The sequence below is a fragment of the Muntiacus reevesi genome, chromosome 2 (assembly GCF_963930625.1).
Source record: "Muntiacus reevesi chromosome 2, mMunRee1.1, whole genome shotgun sequence".
Taxonomy (NCBI): Eukaryota; Metazoa; Chordata; class Mammalia; order Artiodactyla; family Cervidae; genus Muntiacus; species Muntiacus reevesi.
Window position 1 is genome coordinate 67,831,039 of NC_089250.1, and position 24,308 is coordinate 67,855,346.

Below are 24,308 nucleotides of genomic sequence, written 5' to 3' on the forward strand. Positions count from 1 at the left end.
CATACTAGCATGCAAAAAGCAATCCCTCGCAGGGTGGTTGGGAAACTCCAGAAAATCTTCCTTCAGGATCCTCCTCCCACACATTATCAGAAACTCGTTTTCAGAAACACTGAGTCAGTCCCCAACCACTCCTGAAGTCAGCACGCCAGCAAGTACCTAACCACACACCGGGGGCTGAGTGAGCCAGGGTGACGGGGACAGGCTGGGGAGCAGGTGGGGTGGGAGTCCACGAGGTCCGAATCCATACGCAGCTGACACGGATGGAATCGGCCCCTGGGCCAGACACTGTGCGAAGTGTTCCACATGGATTATCACATTTAATCCGCACGACAAGTCTATGTGGTCAGAGCTATTATTATCGTGCTTTACAGCTGTGGAAACTGCAGTACAGAGAGGCGAAGGAACTTGCCCAAGGTCACAGAACGAGCAGATGGCGGAACTGACTTTCAATTCCAGAGTCTGTGCTCTTAACCGGCTACACCCTGTGCTGCCTCCCCGTAGGAACCTGCCTGAATTCCACAGGCAGGAAATTGTAAAGTCAGAATGCAAACCAAGCAAGGCTCAGCAGCAGCCTCCAGAAAAACGTGCCTCTCATTGATAAGGTATCCCCAGCCCTGCCCGTTTCTGGAGCCACCGCCAGCACGCTGGGTGATGCAGGTGGCTTCCCTGAACCTCATTTCCCATGGCTGAAAATGACAAGATTATTCCTGATCCCCGAGAGCCGGAGAGGCTTGTGGGAGAGGACAAGTCCTCCCCTGGACTGTGGGAGGCTCTCAGTTTAGATATATCTGGTTACTTGCTGCTTTCCAGGAGTTCGGCGCAGTTGGCCAAGTGGGCATGGGAGCGGGTCTATTCCATGAGCCCTGTGATGGAGAGGTGTGTTAGGTGCCCTGGGGCCAGAGGCCAGGCACCAGCTGAAATGTCAAGGGTTACGACGGATCCGGAAAACTCGGCTGAGGGAAAACTAGAATAAACAACCCCCAGGAGGAGAGGGGGGGAGTCTGGTTCGTCATCTTTCCTGTTTTCCCAGACTGGCCCAGTCCCAAAAACCTCTTCTTAATCTTGTCAAGATTTTGGCCCTCTGCCCCAGCAAGGAGACGCCAGGAGGCCCACAGCGAGCCAAGTCTTCAAGGAAGTGATATCTTCTGTGGGTCAAGAAAAGGGAAGAGGCTTTCTGGGAGCCAGGGACTCCCAGAGAAGGCAGGGACTGAACCAGGGGAGCTTCCTCCTTGAGCCAGTGGAGAAATTGAGGCTTAGAACAGGTCTCTATTTGCTGGTGGCGGGTTTGGGGCAGGTGGCCCCGGCTCCAGTCGCCCAGGACAGCATCTCCTCCACTGCAGAGCCCTGACTGCCCTCTTCCTTCCCGCTCGAGGATAACCCAGGCAGGGGGAAGTCGCCTTCACTTCCTCTCCCCACAGCTTTTTCCAGCAACATCTCCCCATCAGTGTACTGGGGACTTTGAGAACAAAGATGTGGGTTCCATGGATACTGGAGAAGGAAGTGGTATCTGAAAAGCACTTGGTACATTTGACCCTGTTGGAAATGTTGATGGACCTTCTGAAACAAAGAACCAAATCTCCCAAAGCACCTCCTGTGAGCCTGTGCGGGGCCCGGCATATTCAACTCGATACATCATCCAATCATCACACTAACACTGGGAAGTAGATCACGGCACCAATGTGCAGATGAGGCAACTGAGGCTCACGGGGGAGATGCTTCCTGTGGATTCTACCTCCACCCCATAGCTCTCTTCTGAGAATCACACCCAGCTGTCCACTTCATCTTGGGCATCCCCACTATATGCACCACATTTCATTCCACCCTCCACTTGAACGACCCTAAATTCATCATCTTCCCATTCTGAGGACTTCTGTTTTCCCATCACAGCCTCACCATTCAAAACCAGGGGACTTCCCCAGTAGTTCAGTGGTTAAGACGCCGTACTTCCACTGCAGGACACACGAGTTCCGTCCCGGGTAGGGGAACTAACACCCCGAATGCCTTGAGGCACAGCCAAAGAAATAAACAAATAAATAAAATTAAAAACAACATGGGATATCAACCCTGGCTCCACCCTCTCTGGGCTTCCCTGGTGGCTCAGTGGTAAAGAAGCCGCCTGTCAGTGCAGGAAACCCGGGTTCGATTCCTGGGTCAGGAAGATTCCCTGGAGGAGGAAATGGCAACCCACTCCAGTATTCTTGCCTAGAGAACCCCATTGACAAAAGGTGCCTGGCGGGCTACAGTCCACGGGGTTGCAAACAAAGTCAAACATGACTTAGCAACTAAACAGCAACAATAACAACCACTCTCTCGCCTGGTCTCACCTCCAAGCAGGAGTCCCGACCAGTGGTCCCACCTCTGACTCTTTCAGACGCTGGATTTCCTTAATTCTAGGGTTTGTAGAATAGTTTCCAGACTTCTCACTCCTCGATGACTCCAACAGTTTCTGAGCAGACATTCTCCTTGTACTTTATCTCTACACTCATCTACCCCCCATCCAAATATCTATTCTTTCTAAAAATTCAATTCTTCCTAATCTCACCTAACTGAATGGTGTCTCACTGCCCTCAGGACAAACTCCTTACCAGGGCTTACATGCATGCAGGCTAAGTCGCCTCAGCTGTGTCCAACTCTTTGCGATGCTATGGACTGCAGTCGACCAGGCTCTTCTGTCCATGGGATTCTCCAGGCAAGAATATTGGAGTAGGTTGCCATGTCCGTCTCCTTCTCCAGGGGATCTTCCTGACCCAGGGCTTACCAGACCCCCAAAAATCTTGACCCTGGCTGCCCTCTCTGGTCTTAGGTTGGGTCACTATCTACCCTCTGTTCCCCACCCCCCACATCAGACATTCTGGAATCCTCACAGTTTGTCCTTCACTTCCAGGGCTGGGCTCATGCTATTTTCTCTGCCTTCCCCTGTCTAACTCCTTTTCATCTTTCACGTCTCAGTTTAGTCACCACTTCCTGACCAGCCTGTCTTGAAGCTTTGTGAGCTGCCCCTTCAGTGAATTCCCAGGGTCCCTCTGTCCGTCCTCCACCAGGCTGCAAGCCCTCTCCCTGTCCCACATCCCTGCTTCAGCCCGCAGAGCCAGCCGAGAATGGCAGGATGTCGAAGTAGCACCCTCCAATGGAAACATAACGTGTGCCACATACACCACTGCATTTTCTAATTGCCACATTTTAAAAAGCAACATAGAAATAGATGAAATTAATTTTTTAAAGATTTTTTTCTTAATAAGCACCATTTTTTAAGTCTTTATTGAATTTGTTACCATACTGTTTCTGTTTTATATTTTGTTTCTCTGGCCAGGAGGCCTGTTGGAATCGTAGCTCCCTGACCAGGGATCATACCGGCATTGCCTGCCTTGGAAGGTAAAGCTTTTACCAATGGACCACCAGGGAAGTCCCTGGTGAAGTTAATTTTTTTAAATTAATTAATTTATTTATTTGGCTGCACTGTGTCTTAGTTGCTGCATATGGGATCTAGTTCCCTGACCAGGGTTCGAACCTGGGTCCCCTGCATCAGGAGCTCAGAGTCTTAACCACTGGACCACCAAGGAAGTCCCTGAAGTTAATTTTAATAGTACATTTTAACCCAATATTTCAAAAATTGTCTTATTTCAACATATAAGCCAGATAAAAACTTTGAGCCTTTGATTTTTCTTCTAAGATTTTGAAACCTGGTGTGTGTTTTACACTCACAGTGCAGGGTCTGTGTGCTCGGTCATGTCCAACTCTCTGCCACCCCGTGGACTGTAGCCCGCCAGTCTCCACTGTCCACGGCCCATGGGATTTCTCGGGCAAGAAGACTGCAGTGGGTTGTCATTTCCTTCACTAGGGGATCTTGCTGACTCAGGGTTTGAACCCGCGTCTCTTGCACCTCCTGCTTTGGCAGGCAGGTTCTTTACCAACTGCAACACCTCAGAAATCCTCTTACACATAGTACATCTCAGTTTGGAGCGGCCACATGTCAGGGGCTCAGCATCACCACGGGCTAGTGCAGTTTTGGAGGATGCTTAATGCTTCTTGATCTATATCCTGCCCTGAGGACACTCATTCTGAGAAGTACTCACAGGCCTTCTATAAGAAAAGGAATTCTAAGTCATGTAAGTCTTCAAAACACTGACAAAGTGAATCAGTTTCTATGCTTCCGGATCTCCCAGAGTCTTATCTGTGCTAGTATAAGATGTGATATGAGAAATAGACCAGCGAGCGTGGAACATTTGCTCAACTCCTTTGAGCTCCAAGCTCTATTTTCACAAAGCATTTCTGGGGATTAGCGTCCAGTGGAATGTTCTGTAGTAAATGTTCGTTTAGCCACATCCCTGAATCAGTCAATCCCAGGATCTCCACGAGATGAATTCAGAGTTCAGAAAGCCCTACCTCATGTGCCTCTGAGTCTGGCACTCAGGAAAACACCCAAAACCTGAATACTGAATTGACTAATTAATTCAGGGAGATTGCAGAGGGCAGGGCTAGAATCAGTAAGCAAAAACTGCAGCATATCTGAGCACAAACAGAACAGCTTTGGGGGTTTTGAGTGAGTGTGTGTGTGTGTGTGTAACAGCTTAAAGCTAACTTGCCACATCTTCTTGGAAAATGCAGTAGGTAGCCTGATGAGATGATTTCTCCATCTAGGAGTGATCAAAGCTGGAGTTGTGAGGAGGTGGGGGAGGCAGAATCCACCAGCATCTCTAATTTCCCTCCTTTAGAACTAAACTAATAAAATAAAATCAAGAGGAAAGAAAGCAACAAAATAAAAAACCCAGTGAGATAAGCACTTGAACTTTAGAGGAAGTGACCAGATGGGCTTGCATGTTCTGGGCACTTTATGAAGGATACACTTTGGGATTCTGTAGGCTCAGTGAAGGGTCAATTTACAGCCAAAGACCTTTTGAGGCCACACGTTCTTGGTTTTTGCTTTGTGGGGGTTTCGGCCATGCCCCACAGCATGTTTCCTGACCAGGGATGGAACCTGCAACCTCTGCCTTTGAAGTGTGGAGTCTTAACCACGGGACTGCCAAGGAAGTCCCAGAATTTTTTGTTTTAATTCAGATTTTTGATCCGTTTTGTACACAGTCAACATCTGGTCAATGATGAATTGAATCAGTCAACAATTAAAATATGTGTCTAGGGGTACGGATAAGAGAATGATCTAGTTCTCTTAAAATTGTTTTTGTGGGACAAAACCAAGGAGGACCAATCTGCACTGTTCAAAGTCATCAGGATAGTCATCAGGTCACGCTGAGGGCAAGGAAAGGGAGAAAGTACACGGGGCAGAGGTGTTTCAGGGGGCTGACCAATTCTGTTCCTTGACTGGATGAAGGTTATACAGATGGGTTAAGGCTCATCAAGTTGCCTACTTTGGATATGTGTACTTTTCTATGTCTATGTTACACATTGGTAAGCAGTTTTATAAACTGCCTTTGTAATGACCGACTATTTTATCACACTAGGAGCAAAAGTGTGATTGTGATTAACCTAACTAAAATGATCAGGCCGGTCTGAGATTTGAGCTGAAGAGGAAGAGGTTAACCAACAGCCAGGTGTTTCTCATGGAGGCGCTGAGCAGCAGTTCTGCTGGCTCAGAGGGCAGTTAAAGGTAGCCAAGCTGCAGAGGGGCCCTTAGCCATTGGCAAACAGGGAGCAGATGGATTCAGACCAATCTTAGAGCCTCCAGGTGCCCATCCGTAGGATACCTGGAAGAATCTGGAAGCTGGAGGCTTTAAAGGTTGGAGTCTGGGCCCCCAGGCCATGCATGAGGCCTGACCCAAAGCAGGTCCTGAGTGGCGTGTCCCTTTCCTTCTTCTTACCTGGATTTCAGGTATGGCAACCCTAGAAGTGCCGACGCCTTCTGCCAGAAGGGGTTGGAGTGCCAGCAAGGATCCCAGAGGTGGGCACAGCTGGGCTGAGTGAAAGGGGAAATGAAACCAGCCCTTGCATGGCTCACGTGTGCTCAAGCAACTGCAAAGAAGCCACCTGTGGTCAGTTGAAGGCATGGATGGGGGAGAAGGAAGGAGCTTCAGAGAAGTGGGGGAGGTGATGTGCCTTTCAGGCGACAGGGAGAGGGGAGGTTATAAAAAAAAAAGCAGCAGTTGAGAATAACAGGCAGCACATCATGGGGTGTGGGTAGGGGGCAGAGGTAGGTTTCAGGCGGTGGAGATAAAAGGATCAAAGGAAACAGCAGTTTGTAATGGGCAACACAACGTGGTACAGAGGAAAGACAGCCTGGACTCAGAGCAGTGTTGGCAAAACACATAACCATGGAGTTCTCTCAGCTGTGAAAATGGGACAATAATAGTTCCTTCCTCTTGGGGTTGTTAAGAGCACAAAATCAGTTGATGCGTTAAAAGGGGTTGTGCAAATCTTGTGGCTGCTCTTCACGACAATAAGGGTATTGTGATAATATGGTAGGGAGACACTTCTGATTCTAAAGAGGCTTCTGATTGACTGGAGAGACAACAACGATCGGAAACCTAGAGGGGAGGGGAGGGGAGGGGAGAAGCAGAGACCCTCTAGCAGAGGGGCTCTTAACTGGGGTGTGTTTGAACTTCTATGCAAAATGCTGTATTTAAGAGTATCTGTGAATCCCTCGTATGTTATTTGTTGCTTGTAAATGGAGCATAGCCTTTAAAAATTGTGAATCACTATATCATAAACTTGTAACTTAATATTGTATAGCAATTATATATTTTTAAGAACTTTTAGATAAATAAAAAATAAAACACTGTAAAAAAAAGAGTATATGCAAACTACTACATTTAGAATGGACAAACAACCATGTGCTAAGGTATAGCATGGGGGGTTATATCCAAACTCCTGGGATAAACCATAACAGAAAAGAATATTTTAAAAGAATGTATATGTGTGTGTAACTGAGTTATTCGCTATACAGCAGAAATTAGAACATTATAAATCAACTATACTTCAATTAAAAAATAGAAAAAGTTTTTTTAAAAGAGTATATGTGGGTTTTTTTGGAGGGAGAGGGCCCATAGACCACATTCTCAAAGGGGTCTGTGACCTCTCCCTGTAGTTTAAGGATTATTGATCTAGAGAAATGAAGGCTCAGGAGAGAGAAGCACATGAAATAAATGGGTCACCATCATCCATGGATGGAGTGAGCCATCTCCATGACCTAAGGCAGGGGTTTAGGGAATAGAGGAGAGTCTAAAAAGAAGAGACAGGATTTCCCCAGTGGTTCTTTGGTTAAGTCTCAAGCTTCCACTGCTGGAGGGCATGGGTTTGATCCCTGGTTGGGGAAGTTCTGCATGCCAGAAGACACAGCCAAAACGAAGGAATGATTATACAAGCCACCTTTCCTGATTACGGTGCGTTAAAATTAAGGACTAACAATAATTTTAAAATAAATAAATGAAATAAAAAGAAGAAGCAAAGGAGAGCGAGTTTGTTGGAATGAAGACTCAGAGGAAAAAGCCAGCTCACAGTGGGGATGGAAAGGCGGGGAAGGGAAACTCAGTTTTTCAGTGTGGCCCAGGGAAGGCAGCAGAGACTGCTGGCTGCAGGCTGAGTGAGTGGGTGATGGGCAAGCCGCCCAACCCAGCAGCTGAAGTTTGGGAAAATTAGTGGGGCAGAATGCAGATGGGGGCAAGATCCTGATCACAGATATGAACTTAGATCTTCTCAGTATGTAACTGATGTTTAAAGCCGCAAGAGTAAATGAGACAGTGAGTCGGGAGAACACAGAGGAGAGGTCTGAAGATTAGTCTTGACTGTGTGTCTGGGAACTGTGAAAGGACTGAGTGGAGAAATTCTTTCCATTTGCCTGGTGTGTGATGGGAAAAAACTGTCAGCCAGTGGACACTGATCTCCGTCCGAAATACTTCTGGCTCTCAAGAAGAGTACTCTGCCAAGGGGAGGGACTCTTAACTATTGGCTCCATGGCTATTTTAGGGACCCCCACCCCCACCCCCATAGAGTAGGGTGAGACTTTGCTATCTGACAGCTGGGGGTTTATATCCTGATTTGGCCATTTCATTCATTCATTCACACAAAAAATCTCTCTTAAGCATTCTCTACATGCCCAACTTTCTACCAGGTGCTTTTAAGCAACGGGGAGTAAGAGATGACCCTTGGGCTCAAAAGTCTTACCTTTACTTGAGGAAAGGGACAATGACAGTAGCAAATGATAGGTGCTGCAGACATGTTGCTATGAGAACAGACAGGAAAGGTGCTCATACTTCTCCAAACTTTAGTCTCCTTATCTGCAAAATGGGAATCATGTCACCACTCTAGGGAGTTTCTGGCATATCCCAGGCTCCCACTTGATACACAAAGGAGCTCAATGCAGCCCATGACTCATTAATTTACTCAACAAATATTAATTGAGCATCCATAGGTGTCAGGCACTGTTGTAGATGCTAGAAATTTGGCATTAAACTAAACAGATAAATAGAGTAGTCAAGAAAATCTCACTGAAAAAGAGATATTTTAGTAAAGATCTGAAAGAAGTGAGAAAGTAGGCCATGGAGATATTTGGGGGAAGGATGTCCCAGGCAGAAAGATCTACAAGCGTAAGGGTGCTAAGGCTGGAGGGTGAGTGGTAGGGAGACCATTGAGGCTGGGGCGGGGTGATGGAGGTGAGGAGCACCAGCAGATGACGTCAAGGGACCAGGCAGGGGGTGGGGGTGGGCAGGGGAAGACCATGGGGGCCTGGGTAAGGACTTTGACTCTTATCCTGAGTGAGACGGGAGAGATTGGAGGGGTTTGAGCAGAGAAGTGACAGAATTTCACATTTTTCAAAGGATCACGGTTTTAAAAGATCCCTTATTCTGAGGATGTCCTACAGGAAGACAAACACAGAAGAAGGGAGATGATGGAGGCTAAACCAGGTGAAGATGTTGGAGGCTTGGGCTAAAATGGAAGCCGAGAGAATGGGGAGAGAGGTTTAGCCTCTGGATATTTAAGGTCATGCCCATGGGATTTGCTGACAGGTTGGATATGGGTGATGTGGGGGCAGTAGATGAACAAAGAAAGAGCCAAGGACATGGACTTCCCTAGTGGAACAGTGATTAAGAAGTTGTCTTTCAATACAAGGTACTTGGGTTTGATCCCTGATCAGGGAAATGACATACTATAAGCTGTGCGGCAACTAAACCCGAGGGGCCACGGCTTCAAAAATCCACAGGCTGCAACGAAGACCCAGGGAAGCCAAAAGAAAAAAAAAGGAAGAAAGCCACAAGCCAAAGTTGACTCAGAGGTTTGACCTGAGCCATTGACTGTAAGAAGGAAGACCAAGGGAGCGGCGGGTTCAGGGTTGGGTGAGAAAGAAATTTGGTTAGAGGTGTGTTTAAGAAGCCCATTGGAAGGAATTCCCCAGTAGTCCAGTGGTTAGGACTCGGCGTTCTCACTGCCAAGGGTGTGGATTTGATCCCTGATCAGGGATAGTGGGTAGGTAGCTGGATATATAAATGTGAGGCCAGAGCGGTGGTGTGAGTTGGCCAAGGCCCTGACTACCAATACAAACTCAGGACTTGTCAGTATGTAACTGGTATTTAGGGCTTCCCTGGTGGCTCAGTGGTTAAAGAGCCTGCCTGCAGTGCAGGAGACTTGGGTTCAATCCCTGAGTTGGGAAGATCCTCTGAAGAAGGAAATGGCAACCCACTCCAGTATTCTTACCTGGAGAATCCCATGGAGGGAGGAGCCTGGTAGGCTACAGTCCATGGGGTCGCAAAGAGTCAGACACAACTGAGCAACTTCACTTCACTTCACTTCACTTCAACTGGTATTTAAAGCCACAAGTTGAATGAGATAGGAAGAAAGGAGGTCTGAGGACAGAGTTCAGGAATTCTCTAACATCCAGCAATGACAGCCTCACCTGCTTTCATTTGGGTTTCCAAGACTCAACATGGATATTCTGTAAGGTTTTGTGCAAATATTTTCTGTCTCCCAGTTCTCAATACTCATGTACAACAGGAAGGGGGAAATTCCCCCAGAGGAACAAAAAGTCAATTTGAAATAGATTGTGTTGCCATTTTCCCCCAAATAACAGAAGAGCCAAGGTCTGGGCCTGATGGGAAATTTGGAGTCTTTGTTGTTGTTCATTGCTAAGTCATGTCTGGCTCTTTGCGACCCCATGGACTGCAGCACGCCAGACTTTCCTGTCCTTCACCATCTCCCGAGTTTTTGCTCAAAGTCATGTCCATTGAGTCGGTGATGCTATCCATCATCATTGGAATCTTTAGCTTTCTGCCATCAAACCCTTCAGGCCGGGCTTCCAAAGAAGAGTCTGCCTGGCTTCCTAGCCCTGTGGGTTCTCTAATGAGGTTCCTAGACCGTTGTCTTGAAACTGGTGGTTTACTTGTCTAGCTCCCCTTCTGGACTGTGGGGTCCTCCAGGTGAAGGCCCTATCTCGTTCACCCCAAGACTACTACCAGAACCTGGCACTAAACATGCATCAGGAAATGCTAGCGGACCCTAACCACATTGCAGAAACCAAGGAGGATAATCCAGCTCCCAGGCTCTGGGTGTCTTTCACCCCAATCGGAGTCTGTTCTGTCGAATTCCTTCTCTGACACCTGCAGCTGAGTCCTGGAAAGGTAGAGATAGATCCTGCAGGGCTGGACTTGACCGTTTGGGAAGAGACTATTCCCTGGGGGCCTGGATAAGCCATCCCGAAAAACAAGTTCTCTGAGTCAATCCTTCTGCGAGTTGTGGATGGAAAGTCCCCAGGGCCCTGGAGGGGAGGTTGAGGCAGCCTGTGGTGTCTGAGAAGCAAAGAGGGGCCTCTGCTCCAAAGGGACCTACTTCTTTACCTGATCCAGAATTCCTGGTGAAAGTGTTAGCTGCTCAGTCGTGTTTGACTCTTTGTCACCCCACGGACTGTAGCCCACCAGGCTCTTCTGTCCATGGGATTCTCCAGGCAAGGATGCTGGAGTGGGTTGCCATTTCCTTCTCCAGGGGATCTTCCCAACCCAGGAATCGAACCTGGGCCTCCTGCATTACAGGCAGATTCTTTACCATTTGAGCCACAGTTCCTGGTATATCAACTCAGTTGTGCCATCACTTTGTCCAAGGAATGGAATGATCCAAAGGCCCTCTTCTAAGACTAGATACAAGTGTGTCTTCTCCATCATAAAACAGACAAACAAACACACACACAAACCCTCATAACCTCAGGTTACTCTGGTTCCTGCACTGCATTCCTTGTGTATAACTAAACCTCTTCAACAACTTGCCTAAACTTGTAATCCTTTACTTCCTCTCTCAGGCCCATCCCTAAAATAAGACCCTCCCAAATGACCTCATCTGGTCTAGTCACTTCAGGTACCACTTCCAGTCCTTCTCCTGAGCTCCAAACCCATGTATCCAACTGTCTACCAGATATCTTGACCAGGTTACCCCACAGGCATTTCAAATTTGAATGTACAGGGCGGAATTCATCATCTTTCCCTCAAACTAGGTCATTCCCCAGTGTTCCCAAGCCTTTGTGAATGGCACGCCCATCCATAGCCTCGATTCCTCCCCTTTCCCTTTCTCTGACAGGTATAATTGACACCTGATACATCAACCCTCTGTCATGAATATCCTTCAAATGCATATCCACTCCTTTCCCCCCTCGTGGCTCTTCTGCTGACTAGGGCCAGCATTGCTGTCATTTTTGCCTAGATGATGGCATCAGCCTTCTTAACTGTGGCCTAACAAGCCTCTCCTCTTGATTTTTTCAAATCCATTTTCTATATTGTAGGTAACATTTACTAAAATAAATATGACTGGACCCCTGGTTGTCCACTAGTTAAGATTCCGTGCATCCACTGCAGGGGACTCGGGTTGAGTACCTGGTCAGAGAAGTAAAATCCAAGAGGCTACATGTCATGGGCCCAAAAAATTGAAAAAAAAAATTTTTTTAATGCAGATGATTATGTTCTTCCATTGCTTACCACTTATCAGTGGCTCCTCATTGCTCTCAAGATAAATTGTAAACTTCTTAACCAACAAAAAACATCCTGCATGAGTTAGGCCTTGCTTACCCCTTCAGCCTCACCTCTCACTACCCTTTCTCTCAGTCTACCCCTCAGCCACACTAGTGTAATTCAGGGGTCTTACAAACCCCACTCTGGAATTCCCAAGTCTTTATTTCATCTGTTCTCCAGGCCTCTAGTGGTCATCTCCCTCACTGTGTTCTCTGTCTTCCCTAACTTTCACTGCCTAGCTTCTGCTCCCACTTGTAAGGCAGGCCTCAGGTTTGAATGTCATTTACAGAAGGCTTTGTCTGACTCCTCAGTTCTGGCATGACAGCATCCCTAAAGGGCTCCTGTAGCAAACATGCTATGCATTATCCCCAAAGCATTTAACAGAGTAAGTGGCAACGACTTGTTCTCTTGTCTGTCCTACCTACCAGGCCTGAGCTCCTTGAGGGAAGGGACCTTGTCTGTCTAATTTATGGCTAAATCCTTGGCACCAGGCACCTGGTTCATAGGTGTTGTGATATTTATGTGTATGTGTGTGTTATGCAGGAAAGCCAGGGAAGGGGCAGATGCCATGCGTACCTGGGGGGAAGAGGGACAGATAATCACAGAAGTAGATCTTGGCAGACTCCACAGAGATAGCCACAAATGGGATGGGGAGGAAGGGATCAATTCAACAGGCTCTAAAGATTTGAGCTGCTTGACTAGGAAAGGGGTGGATAGACCTATTCACCAAGCAGAGACCACAGAAGGGAAGGGTAGATCCAGGTGAAAAGTTGAACCCAGGAGCAGAGGACTGAGGGGGCCATCAAGGGAACACATGCAGTAGTTTGCATATGTTAGCCACTCAGTTGTGTCCAGCTCCTTGCTGGCCCCATGGACTGTAGCCCACCAGGCTCCTCTGTCCAAGGGATTCTCCAGGCAAGAATACTGGAGTGGGTTGCCTTTCCCTTCACCAGGGGATCTTCCCAACCCAGGAGTCCAACCTGGGTCTCCTGCATTGTGGGCAGATTCTTTACCCTCTGAGCCACCGGGGAAGGGCAGATGGGGGAATGTTTCTGTAGCTCCAAAAAGAAGTCAAGCCTCGAGATACCCATTTGAGAGGCTCTCTGTAGGAGTCAGCATAGAGTCTATAAAGCTTCCAGGAGGAGGGTGGATAGAGAGAAAAGAAGATTGAGGACAGAAGTTGTGGGCATGCTGACATTGTGCTGGGAGAAGAGCAGGAGGCAGAAATAATGGCATTTGCAGAAGTAGGAGGAAAACCAAGAGAATTCATGGTCACTGGAGCCAAATGGAAAGGACCCAAAGAATATGCCCAGCATCACTGAGTACTGCGGGAAGGTGGAGGAGAATAAGGTTAATTTATTTGCACACTAGGAAGTCTGATTAGAATGGAAGTCAGATCAACACCATTTAAGGGGTTGGATTATAAGGCAGAAAAGGCAGCAAGCATGGACTATCCTTTCCAAATCTTTCAAGCATACCAAGAGAAATAGTGACCTAAGGACCTTCAGAGGCAGCACAGGAATTAAGAGACTGTGGGCTCTATAGTAACACCTCTTGGGTTCAAATCACTGCCCCACAACTTAATCACTGTGTAACCAAGTTAACTTAATCTTCCTAAGCCTCAGTTTCCTGGTTTGCAAAATGATAAAACTAGTAGTATCAGCTTGATAAACGTTATTGTGAGGATTAAGTAAGATAATGTATGGGAAGCACTTAGTCCAGGGGCGAGCACATGGGAAGTAATCGATTAATGTGAGAGATTATTTTTAAAAAGGTCAAGAGAGAAAGCTGAGAGGGGGACTAAGTGGAGAAGTTGCCAGGCAGGAGAGAGAGAAAATGCTGGAGGTGGAAGAGATGGGATGTAGGAGTCCAAGACCTTGTTGAGGGCATGGGCAGGTATATTTCTTCTGAACCTGATCTTGGCAAAGCTGAAGCCTGCTGGTTATTTTATTATTATTATGGTAAATATTTTGATCAATCTGTGTGGCATGCAGGATCTTAATTCTCCCACCAGGGATCGAACCCAAGCCCCCTGCACTGGGAGCTCAGAGTCTTAACCACTGGACCACCAGGGAAGTCCCGTTTCTTTTTCTTTGTGTCGATAACCCCTGCTGGTTATCGAGCGGGGCTGTCGTCTCTTTTCCATCTTCTTGGGAGAGTCATGCTGAGTCAGCTTGGGGTTGCACTCACTCCCAGAATTATCCAGGATTTCCTGGAGCCCCAGTTCCCGCCTCTTTGCCACCCCCAGCCTGCTGGTGCTCCATGTGGAGGTGGCTGGACCCGAGGGGCAGCAGGATGCCCCAGCAGCATACGTGATGAGAGGGAGATTCAGGGACAGCTGCTGTCCTAAGTTCTCCTGGGGCAGTACCCTGGCCACAGGTCAATATCCTGCTGTCCCCTTCAAGGGCTGCCTCCTCAGTTATTCCAAACGACCTCCCAACCCCGCGCTTATTGATGCTTCTGAGACACTTGCAGTAGCCTCCATGGGCCTCCTGGCTAATCTGCGTGTCTCCAGCATCAGCTCTGCCAAACTCTCCCCTACCATGCTGCCTATGGTTTGTCTCACACCTCCTCAAAAACCCAAGACAGCTCGCCCTGCGGGAGCTCCACCGTCACCAAGGGAGGCATCCCCACCTGCCCGGCCTCCTTCTCTGGTTTATCTTCACAGTTGCCCTCTGCTCTGTCCTGACCAAAGCTGTCCCTGCCCAGGATGCTCTGCCTTGGCCCAAGTGGCTCTTCTTCCTGCAGTACCTTCCTTTTTCTCCCACAGGCTGCCTCCACATCTTTAGAGAATGGCATCTGACCAGAAGTCTCTCATATTGCCCGCCCTGCCACCCCTGGTGAGTTGAACACCTCCTTCCCAGTGTTCCCACAGCAACCGGTAGCTGGCCATCCCCGCCATGTTATTCTTCGTACCTTATGGTAACAGTTGGGGAATATGTTTATCTTGTTTTCAGACTAAGAACTTCTCCAACAAAAGGATTTGGTCTTATTAATATCTGTGTCCCCAGGGTGTAGCATAGTCCCTATCTATCACATATATAGCCTTTGTATATGTGTGTGTGTGTGTATAAGTGTGTGTCCTCAGTCGGTCAGTTGTGTCTGACTCTATGCAACCCCATGGACTATATAGACTGCTAGGCTCCTCTATTCATGGGATTCATCAGGCAAGAATATTGGAATGGGTTGCCATTTCCTCCTCCAGGGGATCTTCCCAACCCAGAGATTGAATCTGCGTCTCCTACATCTCCCGTATTAGCAGGAAGATTCTTTACCACTGAGCCACCTGGGAAGCGCCTGCATATAACCTATATACTCCCTCATTTCTTGGGGAATAGTGGTGGAATGAATATATGTCCTCATCACAGAAAAGATATCTTCTGGCAGGAAGACAAAGTAAGACTGTGAAAGTAGATTCCCCACATGACCAGGCTCCTATGTCTTTATCGTCTGTCCTCCTGTGGTTCTGCTGGTAAAGAATCCGCCTGCAATGCTGGAGACCTGGGTTTGATCCCTGGGTTGGGAAGATCCCCTGGAGAAGGGAAAGGCTACCCACTCCAGTATTCTGGCCTGGAGAATTCCATGGACTATAGAGTCCATGGGGTCACAAACAGTCAGACCCAACTGAGTGACTTTCACTTCTCATTTCACGACTCCAGGGCTGCCAGTTTTTCTGTTGCTCCTCTCCTTTTTTTTTTTTTTTTTTATGTTTTTTTTTGTTGTTGTTGTTCCTCTCCTTTTTTATTCCACAAAATTCAACCTTTGCTGGGCCATTACCAACAGGCAAAGGGTGTGTCTAGTTGTTACTGCAATGGCCAGCCTGGGTGTCCTTTCTGGGGTATCAAGCAGGTTCTATTCTGAGCATCATCTAAGTCTTGAAAGGGGAGCAGGTCCTTAGGCAAGGCACACAAGGGAAAGAACTAGATGTTGCTGCCCAAGAATTGCCAGTCGAGGCTGTGCCAGCATCCAAGATGAAAACTCTAGGGGGCATCCAGGTGCCGTAACAAGAGGGGCCCAGATCCAGGACCAAAAGAAAACAGAGGCCTTGAGAGTGCGCAGGAGTCGAGTGTAGATTAGGACTTGGTATAACGTACAGTTCTTGGTTTTTAGTGACCCATCAGACCTCCATGAAGCAAAAAGGAGAATTTATTTAAAGGCACGGGATCTGGGGACATAAAGCCTCAAGAGATACTAGGAACTGAGGACCCTGGACTCCATCAGGGCCTTCTCTTCTCTTCCTTCTCTCTTCCTTGCCCCCAGCTCTCCCTGGCCCTTTTGGCAGAAAATACCAGCAGGGCAGCTTTCTGATTTACATATTACAGATCCATCTGCAGGAAGAGAGACCAAACCACTTTCTCTTTCCTGGCTCCAAAGTCTCAAGGAAGTTGATCTGAGTGGCTCAGCTTGGGTCACACAACTGTAGCCAAAGGGACAACATCATATTTGTACATTTGTGTACACTATGCAGAGGTACAGGTTCCCTGAAAAGCAAAAGTTGTTCAGACAACCCTGGACATGTTCCGTTCTGGGAGCCAAGACTTGGGTGAAGGCAACAAGAACAATCCCAGGCAAGTCAGAAGCAAATGACTACGGGCTATATCTTGGGTGACCGTCTAGAACAAGAAGCCTGAGGGCTGGTCATTCCGAAGAGCCCAGTCTTAAGAAGCACTCTGGGAAAGAAAACAAAAAAGATTTCTGGGCTTACATACATTTTGGAGATGCTTCCTGCCATGTGTATCAGCATATGGAGTGAGAAAAGACCTGTTTAACTTTAAATCATAACAATGTATGTATTTGTATATGGAGCCCTTCTTTTAGTGGAATATTGATAAATCATCTACCTCTCACATTGGAAACAGGCCTACAACATCAGCTGTCATCTGCTAGTTATTTTTACAGGGGCTAGGATGGCCCATGAGTGACCAGTCTTGATTTAAAAAGTAATGTTTCCCAAGCCTCATTTGTTTCCCTCTAACCTTTCTGGAGTTTGTCTTATATGTTCCCTCTGTGCCATTCCTTCACATTGTTATTTAAATCAATCAACTTTTTAAAAAGCCCCATTCCAAACAGAGATATCCTTAAAATCATGGATTTGATGTGATGGTTAAAATTTTTTTCTCATACACATGGAAATATATACATAATCATTAAAATTAAGATGTCTATACAGGCATTATCGATAGTCTTCTCAAGTACTAGGGGTGGGTGGACCATATCGTGGGGACACCAGATTGAACTATCAGGAATCAGAGAGGGGCCAGGTGGCCTTGAGTAAGACAGCCAGCCTCAAAGCACCGTCATCACGCATTCTGGCAGGGAAGTTCAGCCTCTAACAAAGGGGCCCAGATACCTGCATGTTTGTGCATGGGGACTGTGCTTGTGTGCACTTTTGGCATGTGTGTTGTGTTTTCATGGCTACTCTGATCTTCCTTGGAGGTACCTGGGAAATAAATGCAGATTCTCCCTGGTTTTGGAGGGTGGTGGTGGAGAAGTGTTAGGAGGCACTGTCTGCCTTAAAGCACTCCTCAAATTACTTTGGCCTTACGGCAGCAAACAAGTAGAAGTCACATACCTCATCTGGTGGCCTGCAATTGATCCCAGGATGGAAAGATTATGATGAAAGCATCCAAAAGCAAGAGGAAACTGGTTCTGGCAACTTGCTTGAGAGAAAGAACATAGCTTTGGAGGTAAGAGGACCCGAGTGTCAATCCAAAACTCACCACTTACTAGTTGCGTTCTCCAACAGCTTAAAAAAAAGAAAAAATATCCTAAAGTTCTACACTTACGGTTCTTCCCTAGTGGTACAGTGGATAAGAATCCACCTGCCGATGCAGGGCACATGGGTTCCATCCTTGCTCCAGGAAGATTCCACATGCCATGGAGCAACTAAACCCATGTGATCTAGGCCTGAAAGCCACAACCGCTGAGGCCACGCACCACAACTACTGAAGCTCATGAGCCCTAGAGCTTCTACTCCTCAAAAAGAGAAGCCACCACACTGAGAAGCCCTTGCACCACAATAAAGAATAGCCCCTGCTTGCCACAACTAGAGAAAGCCCATGAGCAGCAATGAAGACCCAGCACAACCAAAAGTAAATAATTAAAAATTTTCCACCCTTATTATCATTGTCCAGATGAGGAAACTGGGACTCAGAGGAGTTAAGCAACTTGCCTGATGTCATGGAGTTAATAAACAAGGAGTATATATATGACTATATATGTGTGTGTGTGTGTGTGTGTGTGTGTGTGTATAAAATGGGATCTCTGCTAAATTCTATCAAGAGATTCCTCCTTCTGAAACTATATATAAACAGATAATAATATATATGTTTAAAAACATGTCAATATTATAGAGCAGAACTCAAAACTAGATTGGTTTGACTTCCATGTGTGGTCCTAACCACTGCACTACCCTCCTTTCATTCCCTCATTGATCACATGCCTCTTCTGTTGAATCTCTGGCTGGGTGCTGGGGATCAAGTGCTAAGCAAGACAGACAAGGTCCCAGTCCTCACAGACCTGGCATTCGGTAGGGCAGAGAGACATAAAATCACCAGTTACCACCATTACTAACCTAATAAAAGTTGTGACAAGTGTCACAAAGGAAAAGGATACTCAATGAAGGGGGCACTTGATCTTGGTCAGGAAGGAGGAGTCAGGGAGTGTGGAAGGGAGAAAATAATATTAAGATTGAGGTTTGAAGCATTCACAAGCATTAATTTTTTTCAATGAATTAGATTTTAAAGTGTTTGCCACTAGATATGATTTCAACAGTCCATGAATGAACACTTTTCATAGTTTATTTGTAAATGATTTCATAAACTTATTATTTCATAGATATTATTGCTTAGGATGAAACTAAAGAAAGAAGAGGGATAAATTAAAACATTAAGTACAGTTATTCCCCTACATTCGCGTGACTTCCGTTCTGAAAGCACATTCGTGAGTCCAACCAAGTTAGCCTAGGTATCCAACTAACATCATTGGCTATATAGCACTGTCCTGTAACAGGTTTATAATACTTTTCACACACTAACAGAATCACTGCAGATGGTGACTGCAGCCATGAAATTAAAAGACGCTTACTCCTTGGAAGGAAAGTTATGACCAACTAGATAGGATATTAAAAAGCAGAGACATTATTTTGCCAACAAAGGTCCGTCTGGTCAAGGCTATGTTTTTTCCAGTGGTCATGTATGGATGTGAGAGTTGGACTGTGAAGAAGGCTGAGTGCAGAAAAATTGATGCTTTTGAACTATGGTGCTGTAGAAGACTCTTGAGAGTCCCTTGGACTGCAAGGAGATCCAACCAGTCCATCCTAAAGATCAGTCCTGGGTGTTCATTGGAAGGATTGATGCTGAAGCTGAAACTCCAGTACTTTGGCCACCTCAAGCAAAGAGTTGTCTCATTGGAAAAGACCCTGATGCTGGGAGGGATTGGGGGCAGGAGAAGGGGACGACAGAGGATGAGATGGCTGGATGGCATCACCGACTTGATGGACATGAGTTTGAGTAAACTCCGGGAGTTGGTGATGGACAGGGAGGCCTGGCGTGCTGCGATTCATGGGGTCACAAAGAGTCAGATACAACTGACCAACTCAAATGACTGACTGACTGTAACAGGTTTATAATACTTTTCACACAGTAACATATAACAAACAAACACAAAAAATAAAACATTAAAACAAATTATTTATTTTGTTGTTTTTGATTGCACTGGATCTCTGTGGCTGCCTGCAGGCTTTCTCTAGACGCAGAGAGTGGGGGCTACTCTCCAGAAGCGATACTCTCATTGCGGTGGCTTCTCTTATTGCGCAGCACAGGCTCCAGGCATTCAGGCTTCAGTAGTTGTGGCACAAAGGCCCAGTGGCTCCACAGCATGTGGGATCTTCTCGGACTCGGGAATGAACCTGTGTCCCCTGCACTGGCAGGCGGATTCCAATCCACTGCACCACCAGGATACAGAAACATCCAAGAAAATGTTGTTCTTTCTTATCTTACAGGATAGCACCGTGAAAGGTACAGTAATACAGTACAACCACTGGCATACAGGAGCACCTTTGCATCTTTGAAAGTTCACAACTTGAAGGTTCATAGGCAGCAATAATAAAGGAAGTGGTAATAGATATAGAAAAATTCACAAGGGTCACGCTTGAATTAAGCCAGTTATTCAGGATCTTGGCAGCTACTTTAAGAACTCTGAACTTTGTCCTAAGATGAGAGAAGTTGTGGGAAAGCATAATGGTTAGAACTGGTGTTGAAACAGCACTTCGTCTACTGCTGCAGAGTAGCCATGAGACGGCCAGAAGGGAAGTAGGGATTCCTGTTAGGAATGTATTGTAAGAATTCAAGCAAGAGATAATACACACTTCACAGGTGTGTGGATGAGGGAGAGAGGCTTGAAGCAATGCAATCAGCTGATCTTCTGAGAAATGGAGAGGAAGGTGTTCACGGTGGAAATTTTCTAGCTTCGGGGCTTATCAGGTGGCTCAGAAGTAAAGAATCCACCTGCCAAATGCAGGAGATACAGGCTGGCTCCCTGGGTGGGGAAGATCCCTTGGGGGAGGAAATGGCAATTCACTCGAATATTCCTGCTTAAAGAACACCTGGCAGTCCATGGGGTCGCAAAGAGTGGGATAGGACTTAGCGATTCAGCTCGCAGGCATGGTGGAGGAAGAAGGCAAGATAAGCCTTTGAGAAACCTGTGAGGTATCCAAATGTAGATGTCAGGAAAGTTAGTAGGTTACTTATCTCTGACACTTGGACTTCCGTGGTGGCTCAGATGGTAAAGAATCTGCCTGCAATGCAGGAGACCCAAGCTCGATCCCTGGGTCAGGAAGATCCCCTGGAGAAGAAGAAAGGCTATCCACTCCAGTATTCTTGCCTGGAGAATTTCATGGAGAGAGGAACCTGGTGGGCTACAGTTCATGTGGTTGCAGAGAGTCGGACAGGACGGACCGACTAACACACACTGTCTGACACAGTTTAACTTTAGCAAAATAGACGACCTCACAGAGCTATTGTGAGAAATGAGAGCGGAAAGCACAGTAAATACTCCATAAGCTGCAGTTCTTTCTCCAATTTCTCCCCGCTATGCTTCGCAGCGCGCTAAGGACACAGCGGGGTACACAGCCAGGTCGTGTTTACCCCGCGATTCGGTTCCATTCGGCTCCTACCCCACTCCTTTGCTTAGCACAATTCCTGGCTCAGGGATATTTGAAGAATGCACAAACGAAACCAGGCCTCTTGTTACTCGGGACTACCCGTACGGGCAGAAAACTGGGGCTAAACCAGACCTTTAGCGGGTTGAACAATTTAAATACATTTTAAGAAGTGGGCGTGCTATCATCCAGAAGTTGGAAGGCCTGGACAAAGGCTCCTTCCAAGCACCCTCGGGTTCTGGTTAGCGAGCGAAGAATAGCTGGTGAGAACTTGGGGACCCCAGCTGCCAAGGTATTTACAGCTCCGGGAAGATGCAGAAGCGTCTGGGATACCAGCTCGGCCGGGGCCTGACGCTGTCCCGCGGCGGCCTTTAAAGGCCCACCACGTGGCCGAGCTGCCGGCCCAGGCCAGGAGGCGGTGTCCCGGCTGCGCCTGCGCACTGCCCAGGGGCGGGATCTGGGTTCCGAGAAAAAGCGCTGGGAGAGGAAGAGAAGGTTGTTCTGGGTGGGCGGCCGTGGGAGGAGTCAGTTCCTTATGCAAATCGCAGAGGCGCGCGAGGGCTAAAGGGGCGGGGCTTGCGATGCAAAGCCGGGTCCCCCCTTAGGAAGCGTGAGGGGGCGGGCCCCGCCACTGTCGGCCTCCTTCCGCGAATCTCTGACGTCAGCGACGTCGCTTTTAAAAGCGGCCGCGCAGGCGCAGTGAGCCGAAATGCGAACTTAGGCTGTTACACAACTGCTGGGGTCTGCTCTCGCCGCCCGCTCGGCAGTCCGTCAGCCTCGCCGCCGCTGTCGCCGCCTCAGCGGTTCCGGTAGTCTAGAGCCCGCCCCATCACCTTTCCCCCGCGCCTCCCGGAGCCTCCGGGTGTCTCCTGTCCGCCCGCACAGGCCGGCCGCGACCGTCTGCGTCTTCTCAGCGCCCCTCGCCGCTCCGGCCGACATGAGTGGGGACCACCTCCACAACGATTCCCAGGTACGGCCCTGCCAGGCCCGGCCGTGCCTCGGTCCTCCGCGACCCCCGGCTCAGAGGCCCCGTCCTCGGCCCGGCTACTTTGACAGGCCAGAGCCCCTGGGCAGGGGCGGCCAGCCGGAGGACGTCGCCTCCCCAGGACCTGGGCGGAAGCCGCCAACTTACAGTTTGGGGGTGCTGGCTGGCCCTTCGGGCCGTTCCCGGGGGCCCCCTCTTCCCGGGGGGCGCAGGGTGGGCCCGGCTCCCGGCCGCGCGCGCTCGCCCGCCGCCCGCGGGCTGAATGTGCCTGTTGTTTCATGGTCCCTCCTTTTCTCTCCCCAGATCGAGGCGGATTTCCGACTGAATGGTGAGTGCGCCCCCCTTTCCGACCCCCGAGTCCGCGGCCGCCGGCCCCGCGCCCGGCCAGAGCCGGGCAGAGGACAGACATGGCGTCCCAGAGACTAAGTCCCGGCTCCTCGCTCACCGGCCCCATTGTTCCCCTCGGGCCGCCTCTGGACCCCCTTTCCGGGGACCCCAGACCCCCCAGATCGCGGCCATCCCAAGAGGGGGCTACGGAGACCCCGAGTCGCCCGCCGCCGGGCCTCGGGCAGCCTTTCCGGGCCCGGATTCCTCCCGGGAAAGTCGCCTTGTCGACAGTCGGGACTTAGTCTCTGCGCCATTTTCTTTTTCTCTCTCCTCTCCTTTCTGTGCCTGTGTGTCTTTCTCTCCCTCCCTCCACTCCTTCCTTGAGCTGCCCAGAAAGAGCTTTCTGCGGAGCAAAGCCGTATAAATCACAGACCTCACCAGAGGGAAGGGTGGGAGCCTGAATTGTTACTATTTTTGCCCAAAGAGAACTTTATTTGGGGGGTTATCCTGCTTACTGCTTCTCTTGTTTGTTTCCTTTTCTGCTTCCAGAATGAAAGCTGCCCTTCGGCAACTGTTGGGTTTTTTTTTTCCTTTCCCCCTTCCCGGGTAAGATGTTTATGGTAGGAAATAGGGCTCTAAAACTAAAGCCCTCCTTGTGGAGTGCTTCGTATTTTGAGGTTGCTTTCCCCAAGTTGTGTTCTTTGCAAAGGTAGTGGTACCTCCCTTCAGAAAGTTTGCAAGTCCTCTATGGGCTATCCATTGTCAATGTTGGGCTCAGGCATATTGATTTCCCTTTTTTTTAAGATTAAAGTTTTACTGACTAGAACTTTTCAGTGGGGCTGAGGTTCCTAAGGCAGTGTTTTTTTTAGAAATGTAGTTTAGTGTAGCTGTCAAGAGGAGAGGTTGTTGAACATCTCATCTGGCCTGGTGTGTTAGCCATTTCTTGTGGGCTGCCGGGCAGAAAAAAAAAGATTTTATTTACTGAAACAAAGAGTGGCCAGTACCCACCCCTGCTTCCTGTTCATTCTTTTTCAGAAGTGACTGTTTTTCAGGAATTGAGAGCTAGCTGGCTTTTGCCAGATCTTTATGTTTTTGAACCCCTTTCAGCCAAATCTTTGATATTCTGTGAGTATTTCCACTTCAGTTACCCTGTGAAGATTCCCCCACTAAAAAGCTCACCCTGCGAGCTTTTCAGCAGTCCTGCTAAAGGAGAAGGTAACTTCTGTGCTGGGAATTCCCACTGATTCGGATGGTACATAATCCTGCTCAGTTGACTTTGGGTTCCGGGAACCTCTCCAATGGGAGAAGCTGATGACTAGCTTTTCTGATGTTGTAATCAGCAGTCCATGGTGTTAGCCTACTCTACAGAGAGCAGCCTTATGTTCAGATTTCCAAGTGGGGCATCCAGCAAGAGATGTAATCTGCAAGGAGAGAATCTGGGTTAAGTGTAGCATTTCTTGAGCACCTAGTATGTGCTAAAGTACTATGTTTAGTGCTGGAGCTGAACCCCTTGGCTCCCACAGTGCTGCTCCTGCCTTCAGTCTGTTTGGGGAGACATAATTAGTTAATTATAAGGTAGGTGCTGGGGCAAACCTGTACCCCAAATGCTGCACGAGTGACTAGGGAATTTAACTTTGTCTGGGGGTGGGGAGATTTCTCAGAGGAGGGAGCTTCTGAGCTTGGTGTTGTGCAAGACTAGGTGCTGAGTGTCAGGGCTTGGAGTATTTCTTAACTCTGTTTAGCCAACCTTATTAGAGTTTTAAAAGAGCGAGATGAGGCCCCTGCGGTTCAGAAACCACAGTGTGAGATAGGTTTCTTTGGGATGTAGGAGCAGAGAAAGGATGTGACAGGTGAGGATGGAAGAAGTCCTTTTGATCTTTCTTGGAGGAAGGTAGGATCTTAA

At 48.1% G+C, this 24,308-nt stretch overlaps 1 protein-coding gene and 1 non-coding gene across 2 annotated transcripts in view; one reads left to right on the plus strand and one right to left on the minus strand.

Moving 5' to 3' along the window:
* Positions 1-3,487: 3,487 nt before the first annotated feature.
* On the minus strand, positions 3,488-3,560 carry TRNAR-CCU (transfer RNA arginine (anticodon CCU)). Its single transcript has one exon. It is a non-coding gene; the product is annotated as a tRNA-Arg (tRNA).
* An 18,250-nt stretch (positions 3,561-21,810) lies between these two features.
* Positions 21,811-24,308, plus strand: part of TOP1 (DNA topoisomerase I) — an 85,759-nt gene continuing 83,261 nt past the window's right edge. The window contains exons 1-2 of the mRNA XM_065922019.1: positions 21,811-22,063; positions 22,382-22,406. Coding sequence (XP_065778091.1) covers positions 22,031-22,063; positions 22,382-22,406 — 58 coding nt within the window. The 5' untranslated portion in view covers positions 21,811-22,030. The remainder of the gene's footprint in view (positions 22,064-22,381; positions 22,407-24,308) is intronic.